The sequence below is a fragment of the Thermobia domestica genome, chromosome 9 (assembly GCF_964235325.1).
Source record: "Thermobia domestica chromosome 9, izTheDome1.hap1.1, whole genome shotgun sequence".
NCBI classification, from domain to species: domain Eukaryota; kingdom Metazoa; phylum Arthropoda; class Insecta; order Zygentoma; family Lepismatidae; genus Thermobia; species Thermobia domestica.
Window position 1 is genome coordinate 98,527,013 of NC_137462.1, and position 22,297 is coordinate 98,549,309.

The window sequence follows — 22,297 nt, forward strand, 5'->3', positions numbered from 1 at the left end:
AATTGAAAGGAATGTAATTTTCTGTACATCCCAGCCTTCAAAACCCGGTGAAACTGTGTACGTAACATCGCTATTCCCAAAATAAATTTTACCAAACGGAAAAATCCTTTTTCTTGTTGACTGTACAAAGTGTATGCCCTAATTTTTCTTCTTAATTTCATCTAGAAGTTCCAAGAATCCTTCCGCGCTAAGAAAAGTCCACAAAGATTATGACATAACCATGGATGTTATGAATAGAGGATCTGCCCATATGTATCTTCATCCTATTAAATCGGTAAAGCCAAAAAGCAAACGAGCATCGGCACGTCTGATTGGCTGCTCTCGTTTCTGCCATCGTCTGATTGGCTACTTTCGTTTCCGCCATGATTGTTGGCTCAAAACATTGCGATTCTATTGGGCGGAGTGGACAGAGTAGGAGTGGCGAAGCTGTGACGTATGGCTTCAAGATTTTGTAGTAAAATAGAGAGTAGAAACAAGAGCCTCGTGGCAGATCCTCTATTTTATAAGATCCTTGGGTATAACAACGTTTAACCCATATTTATTATTGAACTATATTGTGTCTTTACTAGAGTCTCTTTAAAGAATGACAAATGATCATTATTACGTTCGTACAATCCACTTCATTAATTTATAGTAATTTTCTTTTATTATGAATTATGTAACACTAAACCAGTGTTCAAGATCTAAGACTTGCGTGAACAAATGTTGCCCACGAGACTCAAGAATTTGTCATGCTTCTCGTCTCGTCTTGAATTTGAAACCGCACTTCTCGTCTCGACTTTTTTGTTGTTCTCGAGACGAGAAATTTCTCCTCGTCGACAACACTAATTATAGTACTCGCGCCGAGTCGTGAAGCTTGACCTAGATCTACCGATTTCACCACACAATAGAACGCGAGGGTGTGTTCCAGTCGTCAACCCGCACCCACCAAATTTTGTCAGTGTCTTCTCTCGCGCCACATGGAAAACATCTCCCGAGAGTACAGTGTTGTCAGATTGGCGTCAAGTTTCTCGTTTTGTTAATTCTTTTTTGTTGCATTATGTTTTCGTTGTTACTATTTGTGCTATTGTTACCGTTTTAGAATAACTGTTACAGTGGTTATTATTATTCAGTGTTATTTTTGGTAATTTTTAAATGACTTTTTTTAAATACTCATTTAGTATGTCTTTAAAGTTTGGCAACATTGTTGATGGATTTCAGTTGTTTGATGTTTCCCCAAGTGCGCGCTCGGGAAGCGGCTCCACGAATTGTACTGAAGTTTTCCGATGCATCGGAGCTCAAGTAAAATATTTCTGTGATTGGTTAGAGCCCAAGCTTCACGACTCAGCTCCCGGCGGGAGCTCATGTGGTTCGGATTCCATGTTAATCAGTAGGTCCACGTCTCATATAGCCTCGCTGCTGAACGGGACGTTAAACTCAAAATCAACTCAACTCATTCACGACTCAGCGCGAGTACTATAATTCCAACTAAATCGTCTAGCGTTACACCCGACAAACAGCTGTGATCTGCCAGATGAAGGAAGTAACACTAGGTGAGGAGGTATGGTCAGTCCAACTGAATTATTTCTGCCCTTCTAAGTCTAACTTTTTCAACTCGAGTAGTTTCCCCATTTATCGCATGATGCTGGATTAACGAGGAAAATGGTAACGCCTACATCGGAAATTGCTCCTAAGGTCACATGTACTAAGGGTATGCGTACTAAATGTAACGAGGGTTACGTTCGAAATGTGCATATCAGAAAACGGAAGGAACAGAGATGGAAAAGGAGGATGTTGTGAAATAATTATAAAGAGAGAACGTTGATTAGAATACAATTTTAAGAGAAACTGAATTCTGAGAAATATGTAGAAAGTATGTTACTGTAAGTACAGTAAAACCTCTGAATAATGGACACCAATGGGACATGATTTTTTGTCCGTTACAAAGAAGTTACAGAAATATAATTTCTCACAACAGTAATTATATGCAGTAATATACAGTAAATACATTGTGTATGAGCGTAAATACGTAAAATTCAATATGAAAATACTCTATTTAGTACTCTATTTGAATTATTGGGAGGGATCAAGGAGAAATTTTTTTCTGTTAAATAGTGATGAGCGCAAGAGCCTTGGTCTTGCAGTTTTAGCAAGAGTCTTGCATGCAAGACCAAGACCAAGACCAAGACCGTACCTGCAAGACCAAGACTACTGGTTCAATGGTAAAGCGTTCACCTTTGGTGCTGGAATAACTGGTTCGATCCCAGCTTGCACCATGAGAGCTTTCTTGGTGGATAGAGACCGTGTGCATAGGTTCACTCGGGGTTTTCTCGTTTCCTCCTATTTTCTTCATTGCATTTCATTCATTTCTCATCATCACCATCTCTCTTTGCCTCGGTACATAATCGTGGCAATAAAGCTAGATACTACATCATTTCAAAATATTAATGGTGTTCTTCTTCTAAAGCAAAAGAGAAATGTAGTATTGAACATCGGTAATTCCGTACACCATAGGTACCGGCTACAAGGATATGGCCTTGACTCCAAGGATCAAGCATCCGTTAGAAATTTCTAATGTGTGCTCAAAAAATTAATATCGAAATAACATTTTCATGAAATGACAAAAACTTGTGTATGTGACGTAAGTTTGATTTCATGGGCAGGTGCTTATACGTTGAATATTTTTATCAATATAACTTTTAGCTTCCTCAGGTATATGGGACACGAGGATTGAGCGATATAACATTACACAACAATAAATAATCCATATTTACAAGTGCGAGTGATTTTGTACAGTTATTTTAAATAACTTGGAGTTTGATGCTTTGTTTTTGTATTTCTAATATAGGCAAAAGTATTTGTATAAGTTGAGTTTACACAAAAGACTCAAGTTTACTCTAGTTATATTAAAATATTAAGAGGTTTGATTATAATCGATGCTATTCTTCCATTATTGGCAGATCACTTGATGCAACTCAGAAGCTTTGATATACGGTGGTACTCAGTTAGTCTTTTCGTCTTGACGTAGCAATTTTCTGTTTTAACACCTTCCTTCAACTACAGTCTCCTGTGCCCCCTCCCTGTTATTCTCTAGCATTTCCCTCATAATAAAGTTCCTCCTCAGCCAGTGTCCCAACCAGTTCCTTTTCCTCCTATTAATTACATCTAAAATTCTTCTTTTCTCCCCTACTGCTACTATTTTTAGCACCTTCTTATTCGTTTTCCGTTCAACCCAGCTAATTCCTTTTATCGAAAGAATCCAATATTTTTTCATTGCTTTTGCATAATGTCCATGTTTCTGTTCCATAGAGTACATATTGGAATAAGGAAAATAAAATCTCTATATTTAATTGGAAGTTTATTCAATAGAAAGATTAACTAATCTTAGTTGAAAATTAAGAAAAAAATATCTGACGCCTTTAGAGTGTAAAAATAATTTAGCAATTTATGGTATTTCTGCCGTATTGATTTTCTTTATGCGTGTCCCCAATTTGGGAATCAGTAGAGTATTGAATCTGTTAAAAAAAAAAAAAATACGAAACATTGTAATTTATTTTGTAAGTAGTGAAGCGTGGGACCGATTGAAAAAAAATAAAGGTTATCACCTATGTTGTATACTATCATCATAGTTACACGAAGGTAAACTATATTTCATTCAGAAACGTACGTTGCATTTCCGTTACTATTGGCGCATTGTAGAATTTATCCAGAGTAAAATTTACGTATGAAAAGCTTAAGATTTCTTAAAAGCAAGACTTGCAAGACTCTTGCAGCAAGACCAAGACCAAGACCAAGACTGGATGTGCAAGACCAAGACCAAGACTGGATGTGCAAGACCAAGACCAAGGCCAAAGATTCCAGTGCAAGACCAAGATCAAGACTGGATGTGTAAGACCAAGACCAAGACCACCTAGACCAAGACCAAGATTATTATGCTGAAAATGTGGAGAACAATCTTACCAATTATGAATTCTTGGGGAAAAGTTCGTAATAGTTATCTGCCGTGTATGTCCTACGGACACCAGTTTCTGTTCGAAATTTGCTTGTAACTGTTGGATCAATTGCAGAGCTTCTGTGTTACCGCGATTAATGGCAAATTTCTTTAAATGTTCAACTGTTTGACACGCCAATTTGTACAAAAGAAAAAAATGTTGCTTCCCCCCCCCCCCCAAAAAAAGTAAGAAATGACACATTGCTCATTGAAAAATGCTATTGTAAAACAAACAATGTTTGTTTTGTTATCTATGAAATTGTCGGGAAAGATGCAAGGCCCAGAGGAAAAAGGACTAAATTTGTTAGGGAAGGGAAGATCTTTCAAGTCATTGGTTGATTGAAAATTTACGTGTTTTACCATAATTGAGGTTAAGCGATATAAGGAGGATACAGAAACAGAGAGGCGGATATCGAAAACGAAAATACTCTTCTCCACGTATGAGAAGGTATGTACAAAATGTATAAATTCGGTGAGACTTTGAATTTGTTCTTTTTCACAATCATAAGATTTTGTCCATTAGATTTTCTGACGTCTTCGCCTCTAAGAACAAAGTGTGGTATAGATGTGGTATCGAGGAACTGGCAGGAAAGTGACTGCAGATAGTCCAGCATAAGGGTGTATATTTGAATGTTAACTGCTTCCATTATGTGTACCGTAATAAATACAAGTAGGTGTATGTTGTATACCAAAACAATGCAAGACTTACGACTCATCTTTGTAAATTCTGATTTAAGAAACAGCCACATGTAGTTTAGTATTACTTATTTCTTATATTTCAACGTTCTAGTTACCATATGATGCTTAGATTGAAAACCTCGGACCGAGAATCAAATATGAAACATTGTGTATTACAAGTGAACTTTCGAGATGGCTAGGGACCTGAAATGAGTGAGTTTATTATAAATTCAAATGTTTATAAACACATTTCATCCAAATCTGCTCCGAATATTTTAAAGAGGACAACCCATGAATATATTAAGGCTGATTAATCGTCGCTTTCATATTCAATTTTCAACTCCCACGCTCGTTGTAAAAAATTAGATTGAACTTGTTGGATTGCAGTATAGCATTGCTTTCAGCATCGAGACTGTATGATACGAAAACTTACAACTTACAGTGGGATTTCAAACACATGACCTCCCACTGCGAATCGAACCAAAACCTCACTTGCCGTCCAAGATATGTACAGTAATAATATAGCCACAAGGAAGCTTCAAATTAGGGTTCAAAAAGTTGACAATTTATAATATTCTACAGGTTTGTAATTTAAGATTTAATCAGGGGTGCCCACAAAAGGGGGCTATGACGCAAACTGCGCCATTGAAATATTTGGGGAGGTTAAAAATCTATATAAATATGTTTGATGGGGTGTAAACATTAATCGAAAAGATTTTTTTTTCATAGAAGAACACCTACGGATAGACAATTGAGGGGGGGGGGTTCGTCATGGATATGAGGGAGGGTGGGCACCACTGATTTAATAGATTGTTTTAAAGATCAAGTTACTTTCAACGTATTGTTTATTAATAGGCCATATCGTGACGAGGGTGCCATCTTTAGTAGTTCAGATACTTAAACCCACATCACCATTAAACTCATCATTCAATCAAATTTGAATTAAAATTGTTTTGATTTTTAGTTTTCATATTAATATTTATTTATTTTATTTTAAATATTACACAAAAGCGATTAAAAACGGCTGGAAACTTTCGAAATGTGGGTGTGGAGAAGAGTGGAGCGAATTAGCTGGGTAGAGCGAAAAACGAATGAGAGGGTGTTAGAAATGCTAGGGGAGTGAAGAACAATTTTAGATATTATTAAGAAGAGGAAGAGAAACAGGTTGGAACATTGGATAAGAAAGAACTGTATCATGAGGGACGTGATAGAGGGTATGGTAGTAGGAAAGAGAGGAAGGGGACGAAGGAGACTACAATTAATGGACGATATCAAAACAGAAAGATCGTACGTGAAGACGAAGAGATTAGCTGAAGACAGTGGAGCATGGAAGTGACCTGTCAATAATGACAGAATACCTATAATGATGATTATTATTATTTCAAATTAAAATGTTTGAGTTCTTTTTATCTCGTAGTTCGTTTGAATAGTTTTGATAAAGAGATCAAAAATAAAGAATAGTACGTGTATATCGTATACTATCATCCCATCTTCGTCAAACTTGGCACAGTAGCAGATCTTTACGAACTATAGTACGAATATAAAGTATTTTCTTGTGCAGACCTCTGACTGTGAGTCCCGAGTTCGCGATAATCAAATTTGGGTTTTAGGACTTTCTCAAATTTTCAAGGGGCATGAAAAAATTAAATTATGAAATGGTTAATTACCTATATTATAAATGGAATGTGTTCCTATAATAAAGATTTGCTAAAGGAATCAATAAAGAACATTTTTTTCACAATACAGAAATTTATTAATTAAAGAAAAAGCCGATAAATCCAACAATAATAAATTTAATTGAATATCAATAGATGTAATTACAATCAAAGGAAAACAAAATAGAAAACTGCCAGCCATGAAAGTAAAAATGAGTGCATCAGTAAAAAAGAAATTAGCTCAAGGTTTTGTGTGTTCCGGTGATATATATCCGGTGTTCTAAAAATGACTCCCACAGACCACAGAGCGCTATTCGACAAGTCATAATAAGGGTCTAGGTCAAAACTCCTACAGCCAAAACTCTTATACTCAAGAAATGTCAAAACGCCCACAAAATCGGTCATAATTCCCACACAAATGGATGAATCTCCCAAATGTACAAACGGTCAAAACTCTCACACTCAAGAAATGTCAAAACGCCCACACAATCGGTCATAACTCCCACACTAACGGACAAATCTCCCAAATGTACGAACGGTCATAACTCCCACAGCTAAAACCCCCCACACTCAAGAAATGTCAAAACACTCTCAGAATCGGTCATAACTCCCACACAAATGGGCAAAACACCCACACATAGCAACGGTCACAATCCCCACATAAATGGACAAAACTCCCACACAAATGGACAAAACTCCCACACGCAGAAATTGTCACAACCGCCACACAAATGGAGAAATCTCCCATACAATCGGACAAATCTCCCACATTTTGAAATGATCCTAGTTGCACGTCTTGTAAGTTTCACACGATGAAAATAATAAAAAGAAGTCCAAAAAGCGCTATTGATCCAAAGTCTAAGGAATTTGTCCACCTATCACCTTGTCCACTTTGGATCATAAGCGTTTTTAGGACTTCTTTTTATTTTCAGCGTGTGAAACATAAAAGACGTGCAACCAGGATCATTTCAAAGTGTAGGGGATTTGTCCGATTGTGTGGTTGTTTTTTTTTTGTCCATTTGTGTGGGGATTGTGACCGTTGCTACGTGTGGGAGTTTTGTCCATTTGTGTGGGAATTATGACAATTGGGGGTTATGACTGCTTATCTGTGTGGGACTGTGGGAGTTATGACCGTTCGCGCTTCGCGAGATTTGTCAATTTGTGTGGGAGTTATGACCGATTGTATGGGCGTTTTGACATTTTCTGAGTGTGGGAGTTTTGGCTGTGTGAGTTATGACCATTCGTGAATTTGGGAGATTTGTCCATTTGTGTGGGTGTTATGACCATTTGTGTGGGTGTTTTGACATTTTCTGAGTGTGGGAGTTTTGACCTGCTCCCCATAATAAAGCAAAAAGGGTCCTTTCCTGGAGACACGAATTGCACTATGTGGCAACGCCGCAAATATAGATCTACTAATCTATCAAATAGTTGCATCGATTTTTTTCCAGATAGCAGCTAAAGTCTATATAGATTGATAGTAGCATCACTTATTAGTGTAGCAATCGATTTAACTGCTTGATATAGCTTATTTGTAGAGTGATGATATTGGTGAACTTATTCTATAAAATTATTCTACGACGTTGCCACATTGTGAAATTTTGATTAACCATGGCGGGTGAAGGAGGCCTCGGAGGGCAAACCATCACACATTTTTGCTTTATTTTGGCCTGTAGAATAGTGCTCTATGTTTCGTGGGTGCCATTTTTAGAACACCCGGTTTCAACAATCAGCACACTTCTTTTTATGAATAAATTTACTGTACAGTACTTCTTTTGGGCAAATAAACATGTACAGTTCGATTATCCGAGCAAACCAGTTTTCCGAACACCCATGTCCCCCAATTACTTCGGATAATCGACGCTCTACTGTATATATATATATATATATATATATATATATATATATATATATATATATAGATAGATAGATAGATAGATAGATAGATAGATAGATAGATATGGGGGTTGTCGAAATCGAATTTGAAAAAACCGAAAACAGGTATTTGAAAAAAGTGAAATTTCATAAAACCGAAATATCGGTTTTGAAAACCGCATTGCTTTTCAGAAAACCGGTTTCCTCAAAAACCGAAAACCGCAAATGTCTCAAAAATTCGACAGCACTAGTTCTTATAGATTTTGCTTTTTGTATAGCAATTTTAAATTTGCATCCGAATTTATAATTTTAGAATAGCATTTTCGGCAGCAATGGAAATGGAAATTATTTAATTTATTTTATTGCTTTACATGGATATGAAATAATATTTTTTTCGCCGGTATATAACAAGTTGATATTTGCATTTCTAAAGCCGATTGAATGCTATGAAATGTGATTTTTTTTGTCGCCAATTCTAGAGCCAGACTCCAATAACATATGTCTCCTCCATAGTAGATTGGTATGTATTGTTGGCACAAAGAAAGACCTAAAAAAAACGTAAGCTTTTCGAGGGAAGATTTGTGGCAACTATGTGACTTCAAAACAGAACCCTTTTTATAATCAAGAAAAAAACTGTATTATGCTGTTTGCTTGTTAAAATAGCTTACTTCTTTGTTTTTTAATCGTCCCACGCCAAATGAGACGAATGGGTAATGAAAGTGAATAATTTTATTGTTCTATCATGTCCTATTGAACAGCTATTGAACAGGAAAAGCTTTTATGATCATCTTTTCCTCTCTCTCTTCCTTGTAGTATCCTTGTTCCTGTGAAATACCCAATATGTGTATCTGATGTTTCAATCAGGAAAAATCCTGTATAAATTAGCGGAAAGCTGATCTGCACAGGAAATAGAATAAAACCACAAGTAAAAATAGAAGTGTGTATATTAATTAAGCGTTTCACAAAAAATAAAAAGGATATTATAAATATTTTTAGTTCCTATTACATAAAAGTAAATTTTATGTATCCTATCCAATGTGATACAAGAAAAAAGATTGTAGTTAACATAATGTTGTTTCTGTTAAGTTTTGTTGTTGTTTATTGTTTGTCATTAACAATGATCAAATCTGAACTACTCAGCGACAAATCTGAACTACTGTTCATCATTATACAATTCATTGTTAATAACAGTCTCAATCTAAGTATACCCAAACACAATAGTAGTTCTTATATACAATTATAAAAAGATAAACGTGGCAGAAACAGTGTAAAGACAAGACTAGGGATGGCCAAAATTTTCCGGAATCGGAAAATTTACTTTCCGGAATTCGGAAAAATCCGGAAATCGGAAAAATTCCGGAATTCAGAAAAATTCTGGATTTCGGGAAAAAATCCGGAATTCAAAAAAATCCGGAATTCGGAAAAAATCCGGATTTCGGAAAAATTCCGGAATTCAGAAAAATTCCTACATTCGGAAAAAATCCGGAATTTAGAAAAAAAATCGGAATTTTTCCGATTTTACTTTCCGGCTTCCGGAAAGTAAAAACTCTGGAATTGGCCATCCCTAGCTAGTAGCTGTTAAAAGAAAAACACAATAATGAATATATATACTGTATTAGTTTCTTGTAGTTATATATGTCTTTATCACTTACGTAGACAATTGCTACTGCAGTTATTTACTGCTTTATGAGGAAGGTCTCATTTTCACAAACAAAAAAGTCGCCGGTATGTCTCAAACATTATCGCGTTCCCACCTGCAGCTGCTACAAAGCACTGCAAACTACTTTTTAACCAGACGAAAGGCAGTGAAGGAAAAGAAATCTCAACAAATATTCTAATAACATTCGCTTATTATCAACATACCTATGTACAGTAAATACAAATTTATAATTTTTGACTTTACGAAGTATACAATGTAATTGCTCAATAATTAACATAAGCAGGCATTCATTAATTTGTATTAATATAATAATTAATAAAACTAATAAGCGGGTGATTGATGACTCAGTGGTAGAGTTTTCATCTATGGTATTCGAACCCAGGACATGTGGGTTTTCGATGGCTAATTTTGTGTTCGAAAATTTTCCTGGTGGTACTCTTGGTTCCCTTTCTTATATTTGTTCCATCATCACTCATTAATGAATTTAGTTTATCAAAACTCTATAGCCATATATTCATTCTGTCCGTCAGTGAAAGAAACAATCTCAAGAACTATCTGATGGATTACCATCAATTTTGGCCATGATGTACAGAGTCAATAGTTAAGAATCGAGTTCCCTGATGAATGTAATATTCAAACCGGAAGCGGTACAAATAAACCATTTCCGGTTTTAACGTTAATCATTATATAGTAAATATGGTAATAGATAGCGAGAAGCGGATTCCAGTAATCGACAAATATAACATTCATGTAGATAGAATGTTACCCAATTTGTGCATCTGCTGAAAATAATGAGCTTAGGTATTGAGAGAGCATTTTCCGCTTTAGAAAATATGTGCTTGGTAAAGAATGTAGAGAATTAGCTGAGTCAGGCACGTAGCTAGAATATGGTAACAGGAAGGGGGGGGTCTGTCACGAAATACTGTGGTTATTTACCAGGGGCTCAATCATTCTAAACTATTTTATTGGCAACGTATATTGGTTCGTTTAGCCAAGATTTCTAATGGGGGGATGATATGAAATACTGTGGTTACACACCAGGAGCTTGATCAATCTAAATATTTTACTGACAACATAACCATATTGATTGGTTAGGACAATAAAATGAGGATATGTTAGTAAGTATTTTAATAAGAAGCTATGAAAAAATCTCGAGTAAAAGAATATAAAAAAGTATTGAAAAAGATATAGTCTTCCGAGGTCATTCGAACGGTGTCAAGAATTTTGCGCCTGGGAAATTTGCGCTCTACCTCAAGAACAGGGAAAATTGCGCCGGCGGTGTACCTTTACCGGGAAATTTGAGCCCTGCGAAATAAAAGAACCTATTCGAGCTTACGCATTTGCTCGGAGTGGCTGACATTACAGCATAAACAATCTTCCCCCACAGCCATGCTATGTGTGATTTATTTTCATTGTGACTATATAAGGGGAGAATAATCTTCAATATAAGCCAAAAGAACACAACGGATCAACGCAATCACTGCTTCTTCCAGAGATGATTTTGGGGGAACACTGGCCTCCCTAGAGCTCTCAGAGTGTCCCCTCGGAGGAGACCAAAATAATACGTCTATAATATAATAATAAATAGAATAGTACCAGCAGTGACCCACCTCCTTAATACTAAGTGTGCCCACCGGAACATTTTTTTCTGAAAGAACGACTGAACGCAATTGTGTGTTTGAAGTGTAATTCCAGCAAGTAAACACACTGTACATAGTTTTCTTTATAATATTACTGAACTGATTTTACATTCACTTTACATTTTCTTTTCTATATTTTGTGTCCTGAAAAGCCAAACAACTCGCAAGGATTGTGAACAGAGATATCTGGGTAGAGCCAAACAGCCTTTTGTAGATTACATTATACTCTTTGATTATATTAATAAATAATTATATATCAGTCATTTATATTTTTACTGTAAATTTTGTAGTATAATAAAAAATTGTATTTGTATGGATTGCCCTTTAGTGAACTAAAATTGTATTTTTTTTTCATTTGTTCGGAATATTATAACGGATGGAGTAACTCACTGAGACGATGAGAGGCAAGCCTAGTTCAAGTGAGAGTGGAAGTTACTTTACACAATAGAAAAATAAGTTGAATTTTAGGGCGCTAACATCACAGGGCAAACATATAGCCGGCTCATTTTCCCCTATTTTTGGGGTAGGGCGCAAACATCCCAGTGCAAATATATTGCGAGCGCATTTTCCCCTATTTTTGTGGTAGGGCGCAAATTTCTCGGGCGCAAAATTCTTTCATTCAAGGAAAATATAATGTCCGTGAAGTTGACAAGCCACTTATGTCAGACCCCAATTTCGACTTTAAACGTCGCTAGTGCTACGTTAGTGTTCGATAGTGACGCAAATCGTTAGTACTCCACAGCTAACGTGTGCTTTTTAAATAATAGATATAAGTCTTCTATTTGCATGCCAACACGCCCACTTCTAAGAATCATCTCAAAAATGAGGTTAACCGTTAGAGCAAGTAAGTGCTCATTAGTGCCATTAACATTAACGTTAATGCCTCCATCGTACGGCCCTTTGAGTAATAATAACACCACGCTCTTTGCTAGAGTCCCAATGCGTCCCTATATGCTCGCGAACATAATGCGCAATGTGGATGTCCCCTGACGTGCCCAAGTTAGTTACTTTTTTTTTGCAACAATTGTTTATCTGTTATTGTTTATTGTTTATTGCTAGTATGCAGAGTAGTCCTTACAATAATATGCCATTGTCCTTGATAATCATTGCGTATTTAAAAGCAATTTGTTATTACTGTTAGAAGATATTAAAAAACAACATATAAAATCTACTACTTAACGGTTCATATTTTTCTTTTACAGTAAATAAACGATTAATAATAATAATAATAATAATAATAATAATAATAATAATAATAATAATAATAATAATAATAATAATAATATTCCCGCATAAAAGTTATCAATTGCATCACACTGGCAACAAGCGACGCATATTTTAACTTCATAAAAATTCGTTTCTCACGATTTTCTGGAAAACTACGTATGATAACATCTTCATTATGTCAAGTTGTTTATCTCAGTGTGATATATGTCTTACCTCTGGACAATATCACAGTAAAACAAAAATTAAATATTAGAAGTACATCATACTTTTGAACTACATCTCATTAACCATGGGAAGATTGAGTAGTGTATACTTAGGATGTTTCAGCTTAACTTGCATCATATATTCTTAGGATTACAAAAAGGAAATTTGTTCGTTTGCATTTGAACAAAATTCTTAGGATTACAAAAAGAAATAATTTTTCCGAATTCCGGAATTTTTCCGAAATCCGGATTTTTTCCGAATTCCGGAATTTTTCCGAAATCCGATTTTTTTCTGAATTCCGGAATTTTTTCGAATTCCGGAATTTTTCTGAATTCCGGATTTTTTTCAAATTCCGGAATTTTTCCGAAATCCAGAATTTTTCCGAAATCCGGATTTTTTCCGAATTCCGGAATTTTCCGATTTTACTTTCCGGATTCCGGAAAGTAAAAATTCCGGAATTGGCCATCCCTAGACAAGATATATAGACAATTTAGGAGTACTTAAGACCAAAACGTTTGCTAAGACGCGTGGATCGAACCCCGACCGCTCACATCCACAACCAGGTAAACATAATTGTAAAAAAAAAAGGTAACTAAATAAAAACTCAGTACTACACATATTTTTGAGTAATTTCTCAGGCAATTGTTGCATTCCCTTATAAATGAATGTTGTAGCCATTCCAACTAGGGAAACTGTAAATTCACTCTGTCAACTTACGAGTATACTTAGTTATAGGTTAAACAGAGCCGTAGCTACAGAATTCGGCGCCCCTTATCAAGTTTTTCGTTTTTTTCATATAAGAGAAACAGCCTTTGTTGTGCTACGGTGAATTTTTATCAAGCTGTTTAGACAGGTCATTGCAACTGTTAAAAGCGATCATTTGTGCTTTTAAAATGTTTGAAATGGGTAACAGCATTAATTTCCAGTAATAATTGTAAACCTTTGTAATTTTATTCTGTATGTGACCATACAAATAGCGTTTTAATATCGATTCTTTTACTGTAAAAAATATTTGTGAAATGTAACGGAAATTCAGAACGAGTCTTCTTGCGAGTTTCTCAATATTGATCGATGGAGATGAAATATATGTTTAATGTTTGTATTTAAAATCCAAAATATAGTTTGGCTACTACATATATTTGAAATTACAGTAATTAGGCCCTACTAATTTCTTAATGAAAATTATGAACTTAAGGTTATTTATTATTAATTAACGTATTAAAATACACTAACACACATACACATACAAATATATATAATGTATGTATATGTTTTGTATGTATGCAGATAGATATGCACAAAAAATATTCTGGCGATGCAAGTAGTTAATGGAGAAATGATCTAATAAATTCCTTCAAATTGGAAATATTCCATGTCATTGGAATAAAACAAATCACTGGTAGTGATCAGTCTTACAAAAAGACGAAATTCGTTGGGTTAAGTTCTGATTCCTTAAGCCTCTGTTCTACACAGTGCTTCAAGTTTGAAAATGTTATTATTTCCTTTGTTTACCTTCATTTTCAATATTGCCTCGCAAGCAACAGCTTGCATGTGTCTCTTCACTCCTCTCATTTTCATACCTTCATTCTCACCATCGTTATTAATCCGATTAGATAGAAAAGCAGAATTAACTAACCAAACTCGTCACCATCAAAACGCCGAATACGTATTTCAGACTTTGATCGTTTCTGATTTTGAAAACGCTCCTGCGTACACCATTAGCAACTTGTATATCATATCTTCATTAAGAAATCATATATAATAATTTTCTTTAGGTAATAAGTGAAAATTTGTTGTGGCTCTTATTGAAACGTTTGGGTTGCAAGCGGAGGGAGCAAGAAAACTTTTACTAAATGTACTTCTTTGCAAACCGACAACAATATTGACTTAATAAGGTGCCAATACTTTTTCGGGGCGACGCGTCGTTTACTCATTTCCAACGCTTTTTCCTTACGCTTGCTCGTTCGGCGCCCTCTTAGTATCAACGCCGGGGCAATCCACCCCCACCAGCAGCTGCTGCTCTAAGTTTAAATCAAAACATGAGGTTTTCAAGTATGATATTTAGCGGAATCTACGGTTGGATTAATATGATTAATACATCAAATCAATATGATAGAGAAACAATGTTGTGATTGTAACCCTATAATTGCATATATATTACATGTAAATGATTATTATGATTCTAATGTAACATGGCGCCCCCTCAGCGCATGAACGGTGCCATATTTGGTATTTCTTACGAACACTCTTGGAGAACATTATGTTTTGATAGAGAAAAAGATCAAGAATTTGTTAACTAAAATTTTACAAATGTGTCAAGTGTTAAGAGATACTATATAACTAAGGATTCAGGAAATCTATTCTCTAAATATTTATAATTGCTTGTTACGTGTATTCCCTTTGCTCAGATAATTACATGTGAGATGGAGAAAAATACATTTGTAAAGAATATAAAAACAAAATATAGGAAGCAATATGTATAATTATATAGGTAGAATAGTGTAAGATTCAAGAGGACCGCAGTGGCTCAGTGGTAGAGCGTTCATCCCTGGTGCTTGTGGTCCTTGGTTCGATCCCAGCTCGCGCTAAGTGAGCCCTATGGTGGACAAACGTGTGTGTGTGTGTTTTCTCGGGTTTTTCCCGTTTCCTCCCACTTTCTTCATTTCACAGTTTCATTCATTTCTCATCATCACCGCCTCCTTTAGCCAAGTCTGCATAATCGTGGGTCGTAAAACTTAAGATTTAATTTCACTTTCAAGTGTAAAATTCAATCTTGACCTTTAACAAGAAATTGGATAGCGGAAACTCAACCCATTCTTAAGTTTAAAATCTAGTTTAATTAGTATGATGCTCTTTATTCAGAGAGTTCTATGTTATCTTGTAAACTTGAAAGTCTTTATTTGTTAATTCATATAAATTCAGTAATGATATTCTATGTGCTGCAGACTTCGGTGAAAAATTTTGAAACTGTAACCTCTGATTGAATCGGCGTTAGTGCAGACTATACGTCTTGGTTAAATACCTTGGTTAAAATTATGTGTGTAGTCTGATCTGTAACATTCCAGGTACAATAGAAGTAAATTAAGTTTACCAGAGTGTAAGCTTAAAGTTATAAGGCAACAGGCGAAAACAACAAAATATCTAATTATCGCCAACGACTGTCACCGAGGTGTGAGCTATAAGTTACTAAGTCCTCCTATGTCATATTTTCAAAAAACATGTTTTGACGAAAACTGGGATTATGTTCGGTATTATCCTGTGTTCGGCAATATCCTGGTCTCCCTCCCCTATATAAAGTAAGAATATACTAGTGTATAAGGATATACGAAGGCAAGCGTCTTCATAAGAGTAGGCTATGAGGCTTAAGACAACATACTGAGAAATAAACTATTATAGAACTAGCACCAACGCTATTATAGAACTAATTAAATACAGCTTTTCTCCACTTCTACAGAAGTCGATATAGATTTAGGTTTTCCAAACTGTGTTACGGGTCCCGGTTTCACTTTCCGGTGGGAGTCCTTTGAAATTGGAATGCATTTATGCGATTCGGATTGTACAATAAACTCAGTATTAGCAGATTTTGCCAGGAGGGACAAGATTGTTCACCGTCATATGAGTTTCACGTTTTTTAAAAAATTAATATATTAGTATTCAATTTATTGAAAAGCATGTGCTTTTCAAACTCAGGGGGCAACTGCCCTCCCCACCCTCTGCTTCTGCTTAAACTGTAGGTACCAACGTACTCATAAAGCTTTGGTACTGAAAAGGAACGATAAATTTCAACAAATAATAACCCAAACTAAACAAACAATAACCCGAACTCAACAAACAATAACTCAAACTCAACAAACAATAACTCAAATTCAACAAACAATAACTCAAACTGTGTTCTGAGAACATAATTGTAATGAACTGCAGTAAATGTTACACTATCCAGTTATTGTTTGTAGTAAATTTTATTTCTTAAAAGTGCTTTTCGAAAGTTTGAAAATTACTAATATGGAATGAAATGAAATCAAATTTTTACTTTTACGTCTCATGATTAATCTGTATACCACATGACTCTGATAATAATTAATGGAACTGAATGCTAATTATTTATGAAATAATTAATGGAATAACAATGTGGAAAGAAACGGGAAAGTCCCTTAAAAATCCCACAAATACAATGTTGTTTACCACAAACTCACGGAACCTGGGGAAAAAACCAGGGCCATTTAACACCGAAGATAAGCTCTCTACCTCTGAACCACCGTGCTCTGCTAATATGGATAACTGATTTCTGCATGCATCATTATACTATTTATTAATATCAATCTTGTTCAAAAAGTATTGGCCACCCACCGTGCTTTTAGAAGATCATGGTCTGGCAACTGAACGTAGAAAATTCTAATTCTAAATAATCTGAATAAGGATCGCAATTGGACAAAGAATATCTATATTTCTTGGATTTAATTTCAACTGTCAGTGGCGGATCTAGAACGTAAAAACTGGGGGCGGGGCAGCCAGGACCCAGACTATGATAGGTAGCTATATCATGAATTTACTATAAACTCTCAAAAATATATAAATAGAGCAACCCACATTATGCTTTATTTTTGCTTATTTATGCTTTATTGTTAATTTCAATCGTTTTACATTAATCGTGTATAATGTATAATATTTACTATACATTAAACATTCTAAATATCTTGATCTATTTATTAACATTTTATACAATCAGTTTCTTGCATATTTAATGAACTTTCTACTCAATGCACTGTAAAGAGATGCTTTATTCGAGTCAGTTTTTTTCTCACTTGTGTGCGCCTTAGAGGTGTATATATACAGAAAGAAAAAATAAAAGATGCCACCAAAAAGTACAGAAAGTGCTCAAGTTCAAGAGGTACACATAACAATATAGCGTGGAGTTCTTGTGCATTTTTTATACATTTCGAATCATCATACTGTACATAACTGCATAGTTATAATTAGAAGAAAACTATTGTTTATTCATTGTTGGCGAAAAGTTTTCTTCTTTTCCTTTTTTCTTTTCTCCACTTCAAAGGGTTACACCGAAAAGTTTACAGAAATAAAATAAGTTTTTCGTTGTTGCATTGTTATGTTTTCAGATTTTGCATTGTAAATATTGGCCTTAAAAATATTAATACAGTATGTTAAACTTGCAGTTAAACAGAATTTTCAAAGAATTGTTCCAACAGAATTTTCCAAGAATTGTGCTATATATTTTAAATTATGCTTTATTTTCTAAAATTATGCTTTTAAAATTCGTTTCTTCTGAACCCTTAGACAACCACAACCATGTTCAAAGTACCAACCATATGTGTAAAATGCCATTATGCTTTTTATGCTTTTGGGTTGCCTTATATATAAATAATAGCTTAAATTATTTTTGTCACTCAAAAAACTGGGGTGTCTAGCCCGCCCCCCAGCTCCGGGCTAGATCCATCAGTGCCAACTGTGGATAAGTATAAGTGTAGAAGACTTTTCAATGATTTGTGGGTGACCATGTTTTTTTGAATAACACTGTACGTATACACAAAGAAAACTGTTTACTTACTATAATTCTGTCCGCCATATGCCCTCCTTCTATGGATGATTTGCGATGTCTCCCGAATATGAAATAATGAACAGAAGAGCGATGCATATGCCGCAAGAAGAGAAACTCGGACTTTCATATCGGCACTGCACGCTTCAACTACATAACACACACTAATCTACAGTTTAAAATGTTTTGAGTTTTTTTCCTCGTTTTCTTCCTGCTCACCTAACTGTAACAATCGGTTGCGTATATCAAAATGAATTATACAAGTTTCTCTTGTTTTTCTTCAAAAGAATAACAATTAGCGACCATTTCGATGACTTCTCGGTAGATGGACGATTGAAAGGGTCACTGGAATGATAAGGATACAGCTACCGAATCGTGTAATTATGATAAAAAGAGACCTATTCAATCGTTTTGTTCCGGACATCTCGCACCCACGCTTTGTTTCGCATTATCGTTGCTGTCATTGTGCTTAACATGTTGGTTGGCTTGTTTGAATCAATGATTGTAAAAGTGGTATTTTCTTTAATGGTAAGTGGCAAACAGAAGAAAAAAGAACTGTTTAGTTACAGTGTTGCTTACTGACAAAATTTGTTGCCTACTTACGTAAGTAATGTATTAAGGCGTACTCAATAGTGCCCATCGCTACCCTCAAGTGCTTGGGTGCAACCCTCCAATTTTACTATTTTCCCTCCTCCCACACACATACAAGAAGAAAGTAACAAAGGAGACCGTCCCCGCAATAAAAGATAATGAGTTCCTACACTTTGGCGTGGAAGACCTGGGTTCGATTCCAGGCGGAAGCTCATGTGGTTCGGATTCCACGTTAATCAGTAGGTCCCGTCTCATATAGCCTCGCTGCTGAAAGGCACGTTAAACTCAATATCAACTGAATGAGTTTCTACATTGATTTGTATGAGTTAAACACATAGGAGCTTGTTTCACTAGGTACGGAATAACTCTTCTGTCCTTTCTTTTAAGGCAGAAAGAGTTTATATCAGTTCCATCAAAAGAGAATGTATTCTTTGCTAAGACAATTAATTATTATAAAATGTTATCCATACTAAGCTCTCCTTCACACCCACAGTTTGCGTTCTTAAAAGCATCATTACGCTAGAATTAAAGTTCGATTATGCTGTTTTCAATGAAAAATTGTCCCTCTCCACCAAAACAAAAAATTTCATGGGCGCAACCTGCGCCCTAAAAGCTGCTTGTGTGCACCACTGTGCGTACTTAGAATTAAGCAACATTCAAATGAGATAATTCAGAAAAAAATGAAATGAAATCTTTAAGTTTTACGTCCCACGGTTATGACGGTTAGACTAAAGGAGACGGTGATGATGAGTGAAATGGTGGAACGAAGAAAGTGGGAGGAAACGGGAGAACTCCGAGAAAACCCACGAGCACGGTGTTTGTCCAACACAAAGTCCACACGGGATCGAACTGGGATCGAACCAGGGACCCCAAGCACCGGAAGTGAACGCTCTACCACTGAGCCACCGCGCCGCCCGAGATAATTCAGGAATTGAATTCGGTGTATCGGTCTCCCAGACACGGTAAAATATCTCCCAGAATTTAAAAATACGATTGATACTGGTAAAGTTTATGCAAAATACTACTTATAGTGGCGCTAGTGTTCCGATATTATATAATTTGGAGGAACAAACCTTTCTATGTTTAATAATGTGAGTATTAACACCTCCCAGGGGGCGTTCTCGTTTCCGAACAGGGTAATAGAACAGAAAGAGGCGATTCATTGATTAAGGAACGTTTGAAATTTCATGATCTGTTAATTTTTATTTTATTTAGATGAAAGCCATTATGCATTTTACAAATTATCAAAACTTTAAATTATTATTATTATTATTATTATTATTATTATTATTATTATTATTATTATTATTATTATTATTATTATTATTATTATTATTATTATTATTATTATTATTGGTTGATTATAGTACACATTTACAGATTCCTTTGAATAATAAAGTCGATCAAAGAAATGATCCTTGGTCTCTTTCTTTTGGAAGGTAAAGAGAGCAAATGTATGTTTAAAAATATAATTTTAAAAAAGGTATTTAAGAATTGAAATCTTTCTCTGATTGTTAAACTGTTTCGTCCAAGTCCTGTACGTGTAGATTGGGTCAAGACGAGAAGGTTGGGTAAGCACTGTTTTAATATATCTCCTTTCATCAGCCTATTCATTTATTTTTCACAGCAGTTTGATGAAGTGCCTCAGATCTGCTGTTCGGAATACACCGATAGCTGCTGGTTCATTCCCGTTTGGCCTATTCCTGTTTTGCCTACGGATCTTCTAGCAATATATATCATTATCTCAATCTCATCTTAGATGTAGGCCAAATAGGTATTCCCGTTTGGCCTATTCCCGTTTTGCCTACACTCACTCGACGAGGGGTATTTATTGTCTGACATATTTTATTTTACAAAGATTTATGAACAAGTTTATTTCTCAATGCCAGCAACAGCTCTGACGTGATTGACTGTGATTCTAGCCAAATACAAAGGTCGACATAAGTATTCGAATATAAACATGTTTACTAGTTCTATCATTGCTATAGGTATGCAAAGAAAGTAGACATAAATATAACTGGTACAAAATAAAGTTGTCTTCTACCAAACATATAAACTGATGAAAAGCAACTGATATTTATTTGCACTACTAAAAAGAACGAAAATAGTTTGTTAACATCTGGAATAAGTATTCAAACAGAGAACAGCTACTATTTAGTTATTATTCACTTTCTATGAATTACCTCCGATAGTCTTTCGGACATTGACTGTACATGTTCTTTGGAGACTGCAGAGTCCAAATTTCTAATCTCTGTTTGAAGTTCTTTCAGATGGTCCTTAGGTCTGATGTAATGTTTCCTAACACGATCATCGATTTCTTTATTGATGTTCTCTATAGGATTTAAATTTGGCGATTGGGGCGGTGTCTTCAAAGTGTGGAGAGTGTTGTACACGGTCCAAAGCCTCACAATTTCCGCAAAATGCTTAGGATCATTGTCTCCCTGAGAGTAATAATCATTCTCCAATCCCACTCTTTCTGCACTCTTCTTAAGATTCTTTTCAAGAATCCTCTTGTATTCAAACTTGACCATGATCCCATCTATGAACACCAGTTCCCCAACGCCTAATGAAGCCATAGCCCCATACCCATAGCCAAGCCGTGAAGCCCCACACTGCCGCCTCCACGTTTCACTATAGCTACTATGTTCTCAGGTTTCCACTCTGCATTTGGTACAATTTACACAGTAATACGTCCATCGCCTTTGGTGTACGTCTTCCACAGTGTAATACGTCCATCATCCTTCTATAAGCAGAATTTGCTCTCATCCGACCAGAGAATATGATCCGAGAATTCTGTTGGTTTCCCCATATATTGGTTAGCAAGTTCTAGACGCTTTTCCTCATTCACACGATTGACATATGGTTTCCTTCTAGGAATACGGGCATTGTAACCAGCACTTTGTAAAACCCATTCAACTGTTCTTGTGTGCACCACACTGCCAGAATAGTGCTCAAAGCTTCCTCTAATCTCGATGTCGTCACCCGTGGATTCTGCATCACCATTTTTATTATTTGCCTCCTGTTTTTAGAAATAAGTTTAGAAGGAGCAGCATTTCTCATCTTATTCACAATACTATTTGTCTGTTTGAAGCACTGAATGAAGGATAACACAGTGGTTCTGCTTTTGTTGACTGCACTGGCAATTTCGGAAAGGGATTTGTGTTGTTTGTACAAATTAATTACATTTCTCTCTTCCATCGTTGTCTCTTTACCTTTACGCCACGTTTTACTTGTGAACAGTGTTGCCAC

The 22,297-nt window shown here is 35.5% G+C and overlaps 1 protein-coding gene across 1 annotated transcript in view; it reads right to left on the reverse strand.

Moving 5' to 3' along the window:
• The window catches only part of LOC145694875 (multicopper oxidase 3-like), a 109,267-nt gene extending 90,339 nt beyond the window's left edge, over positions 1 to 18,928 (reverse strand). Inside the window, exon 1 of the mRNA XM_081771582.1 lies at positions 18,470 to 18,928. Coding sequence (XP_081627708.1) covers positions 18,470 to 18,587 — 118 coding nt within the window. The 5' untranslated portion in view covers positions 18,588 to 18,928. The remainder of the gene's footprint in view (positions 1 to 18,469) is intronic.
• Positions 18,929 to 22,297: the final 3,369 nt, after the last annotated feature.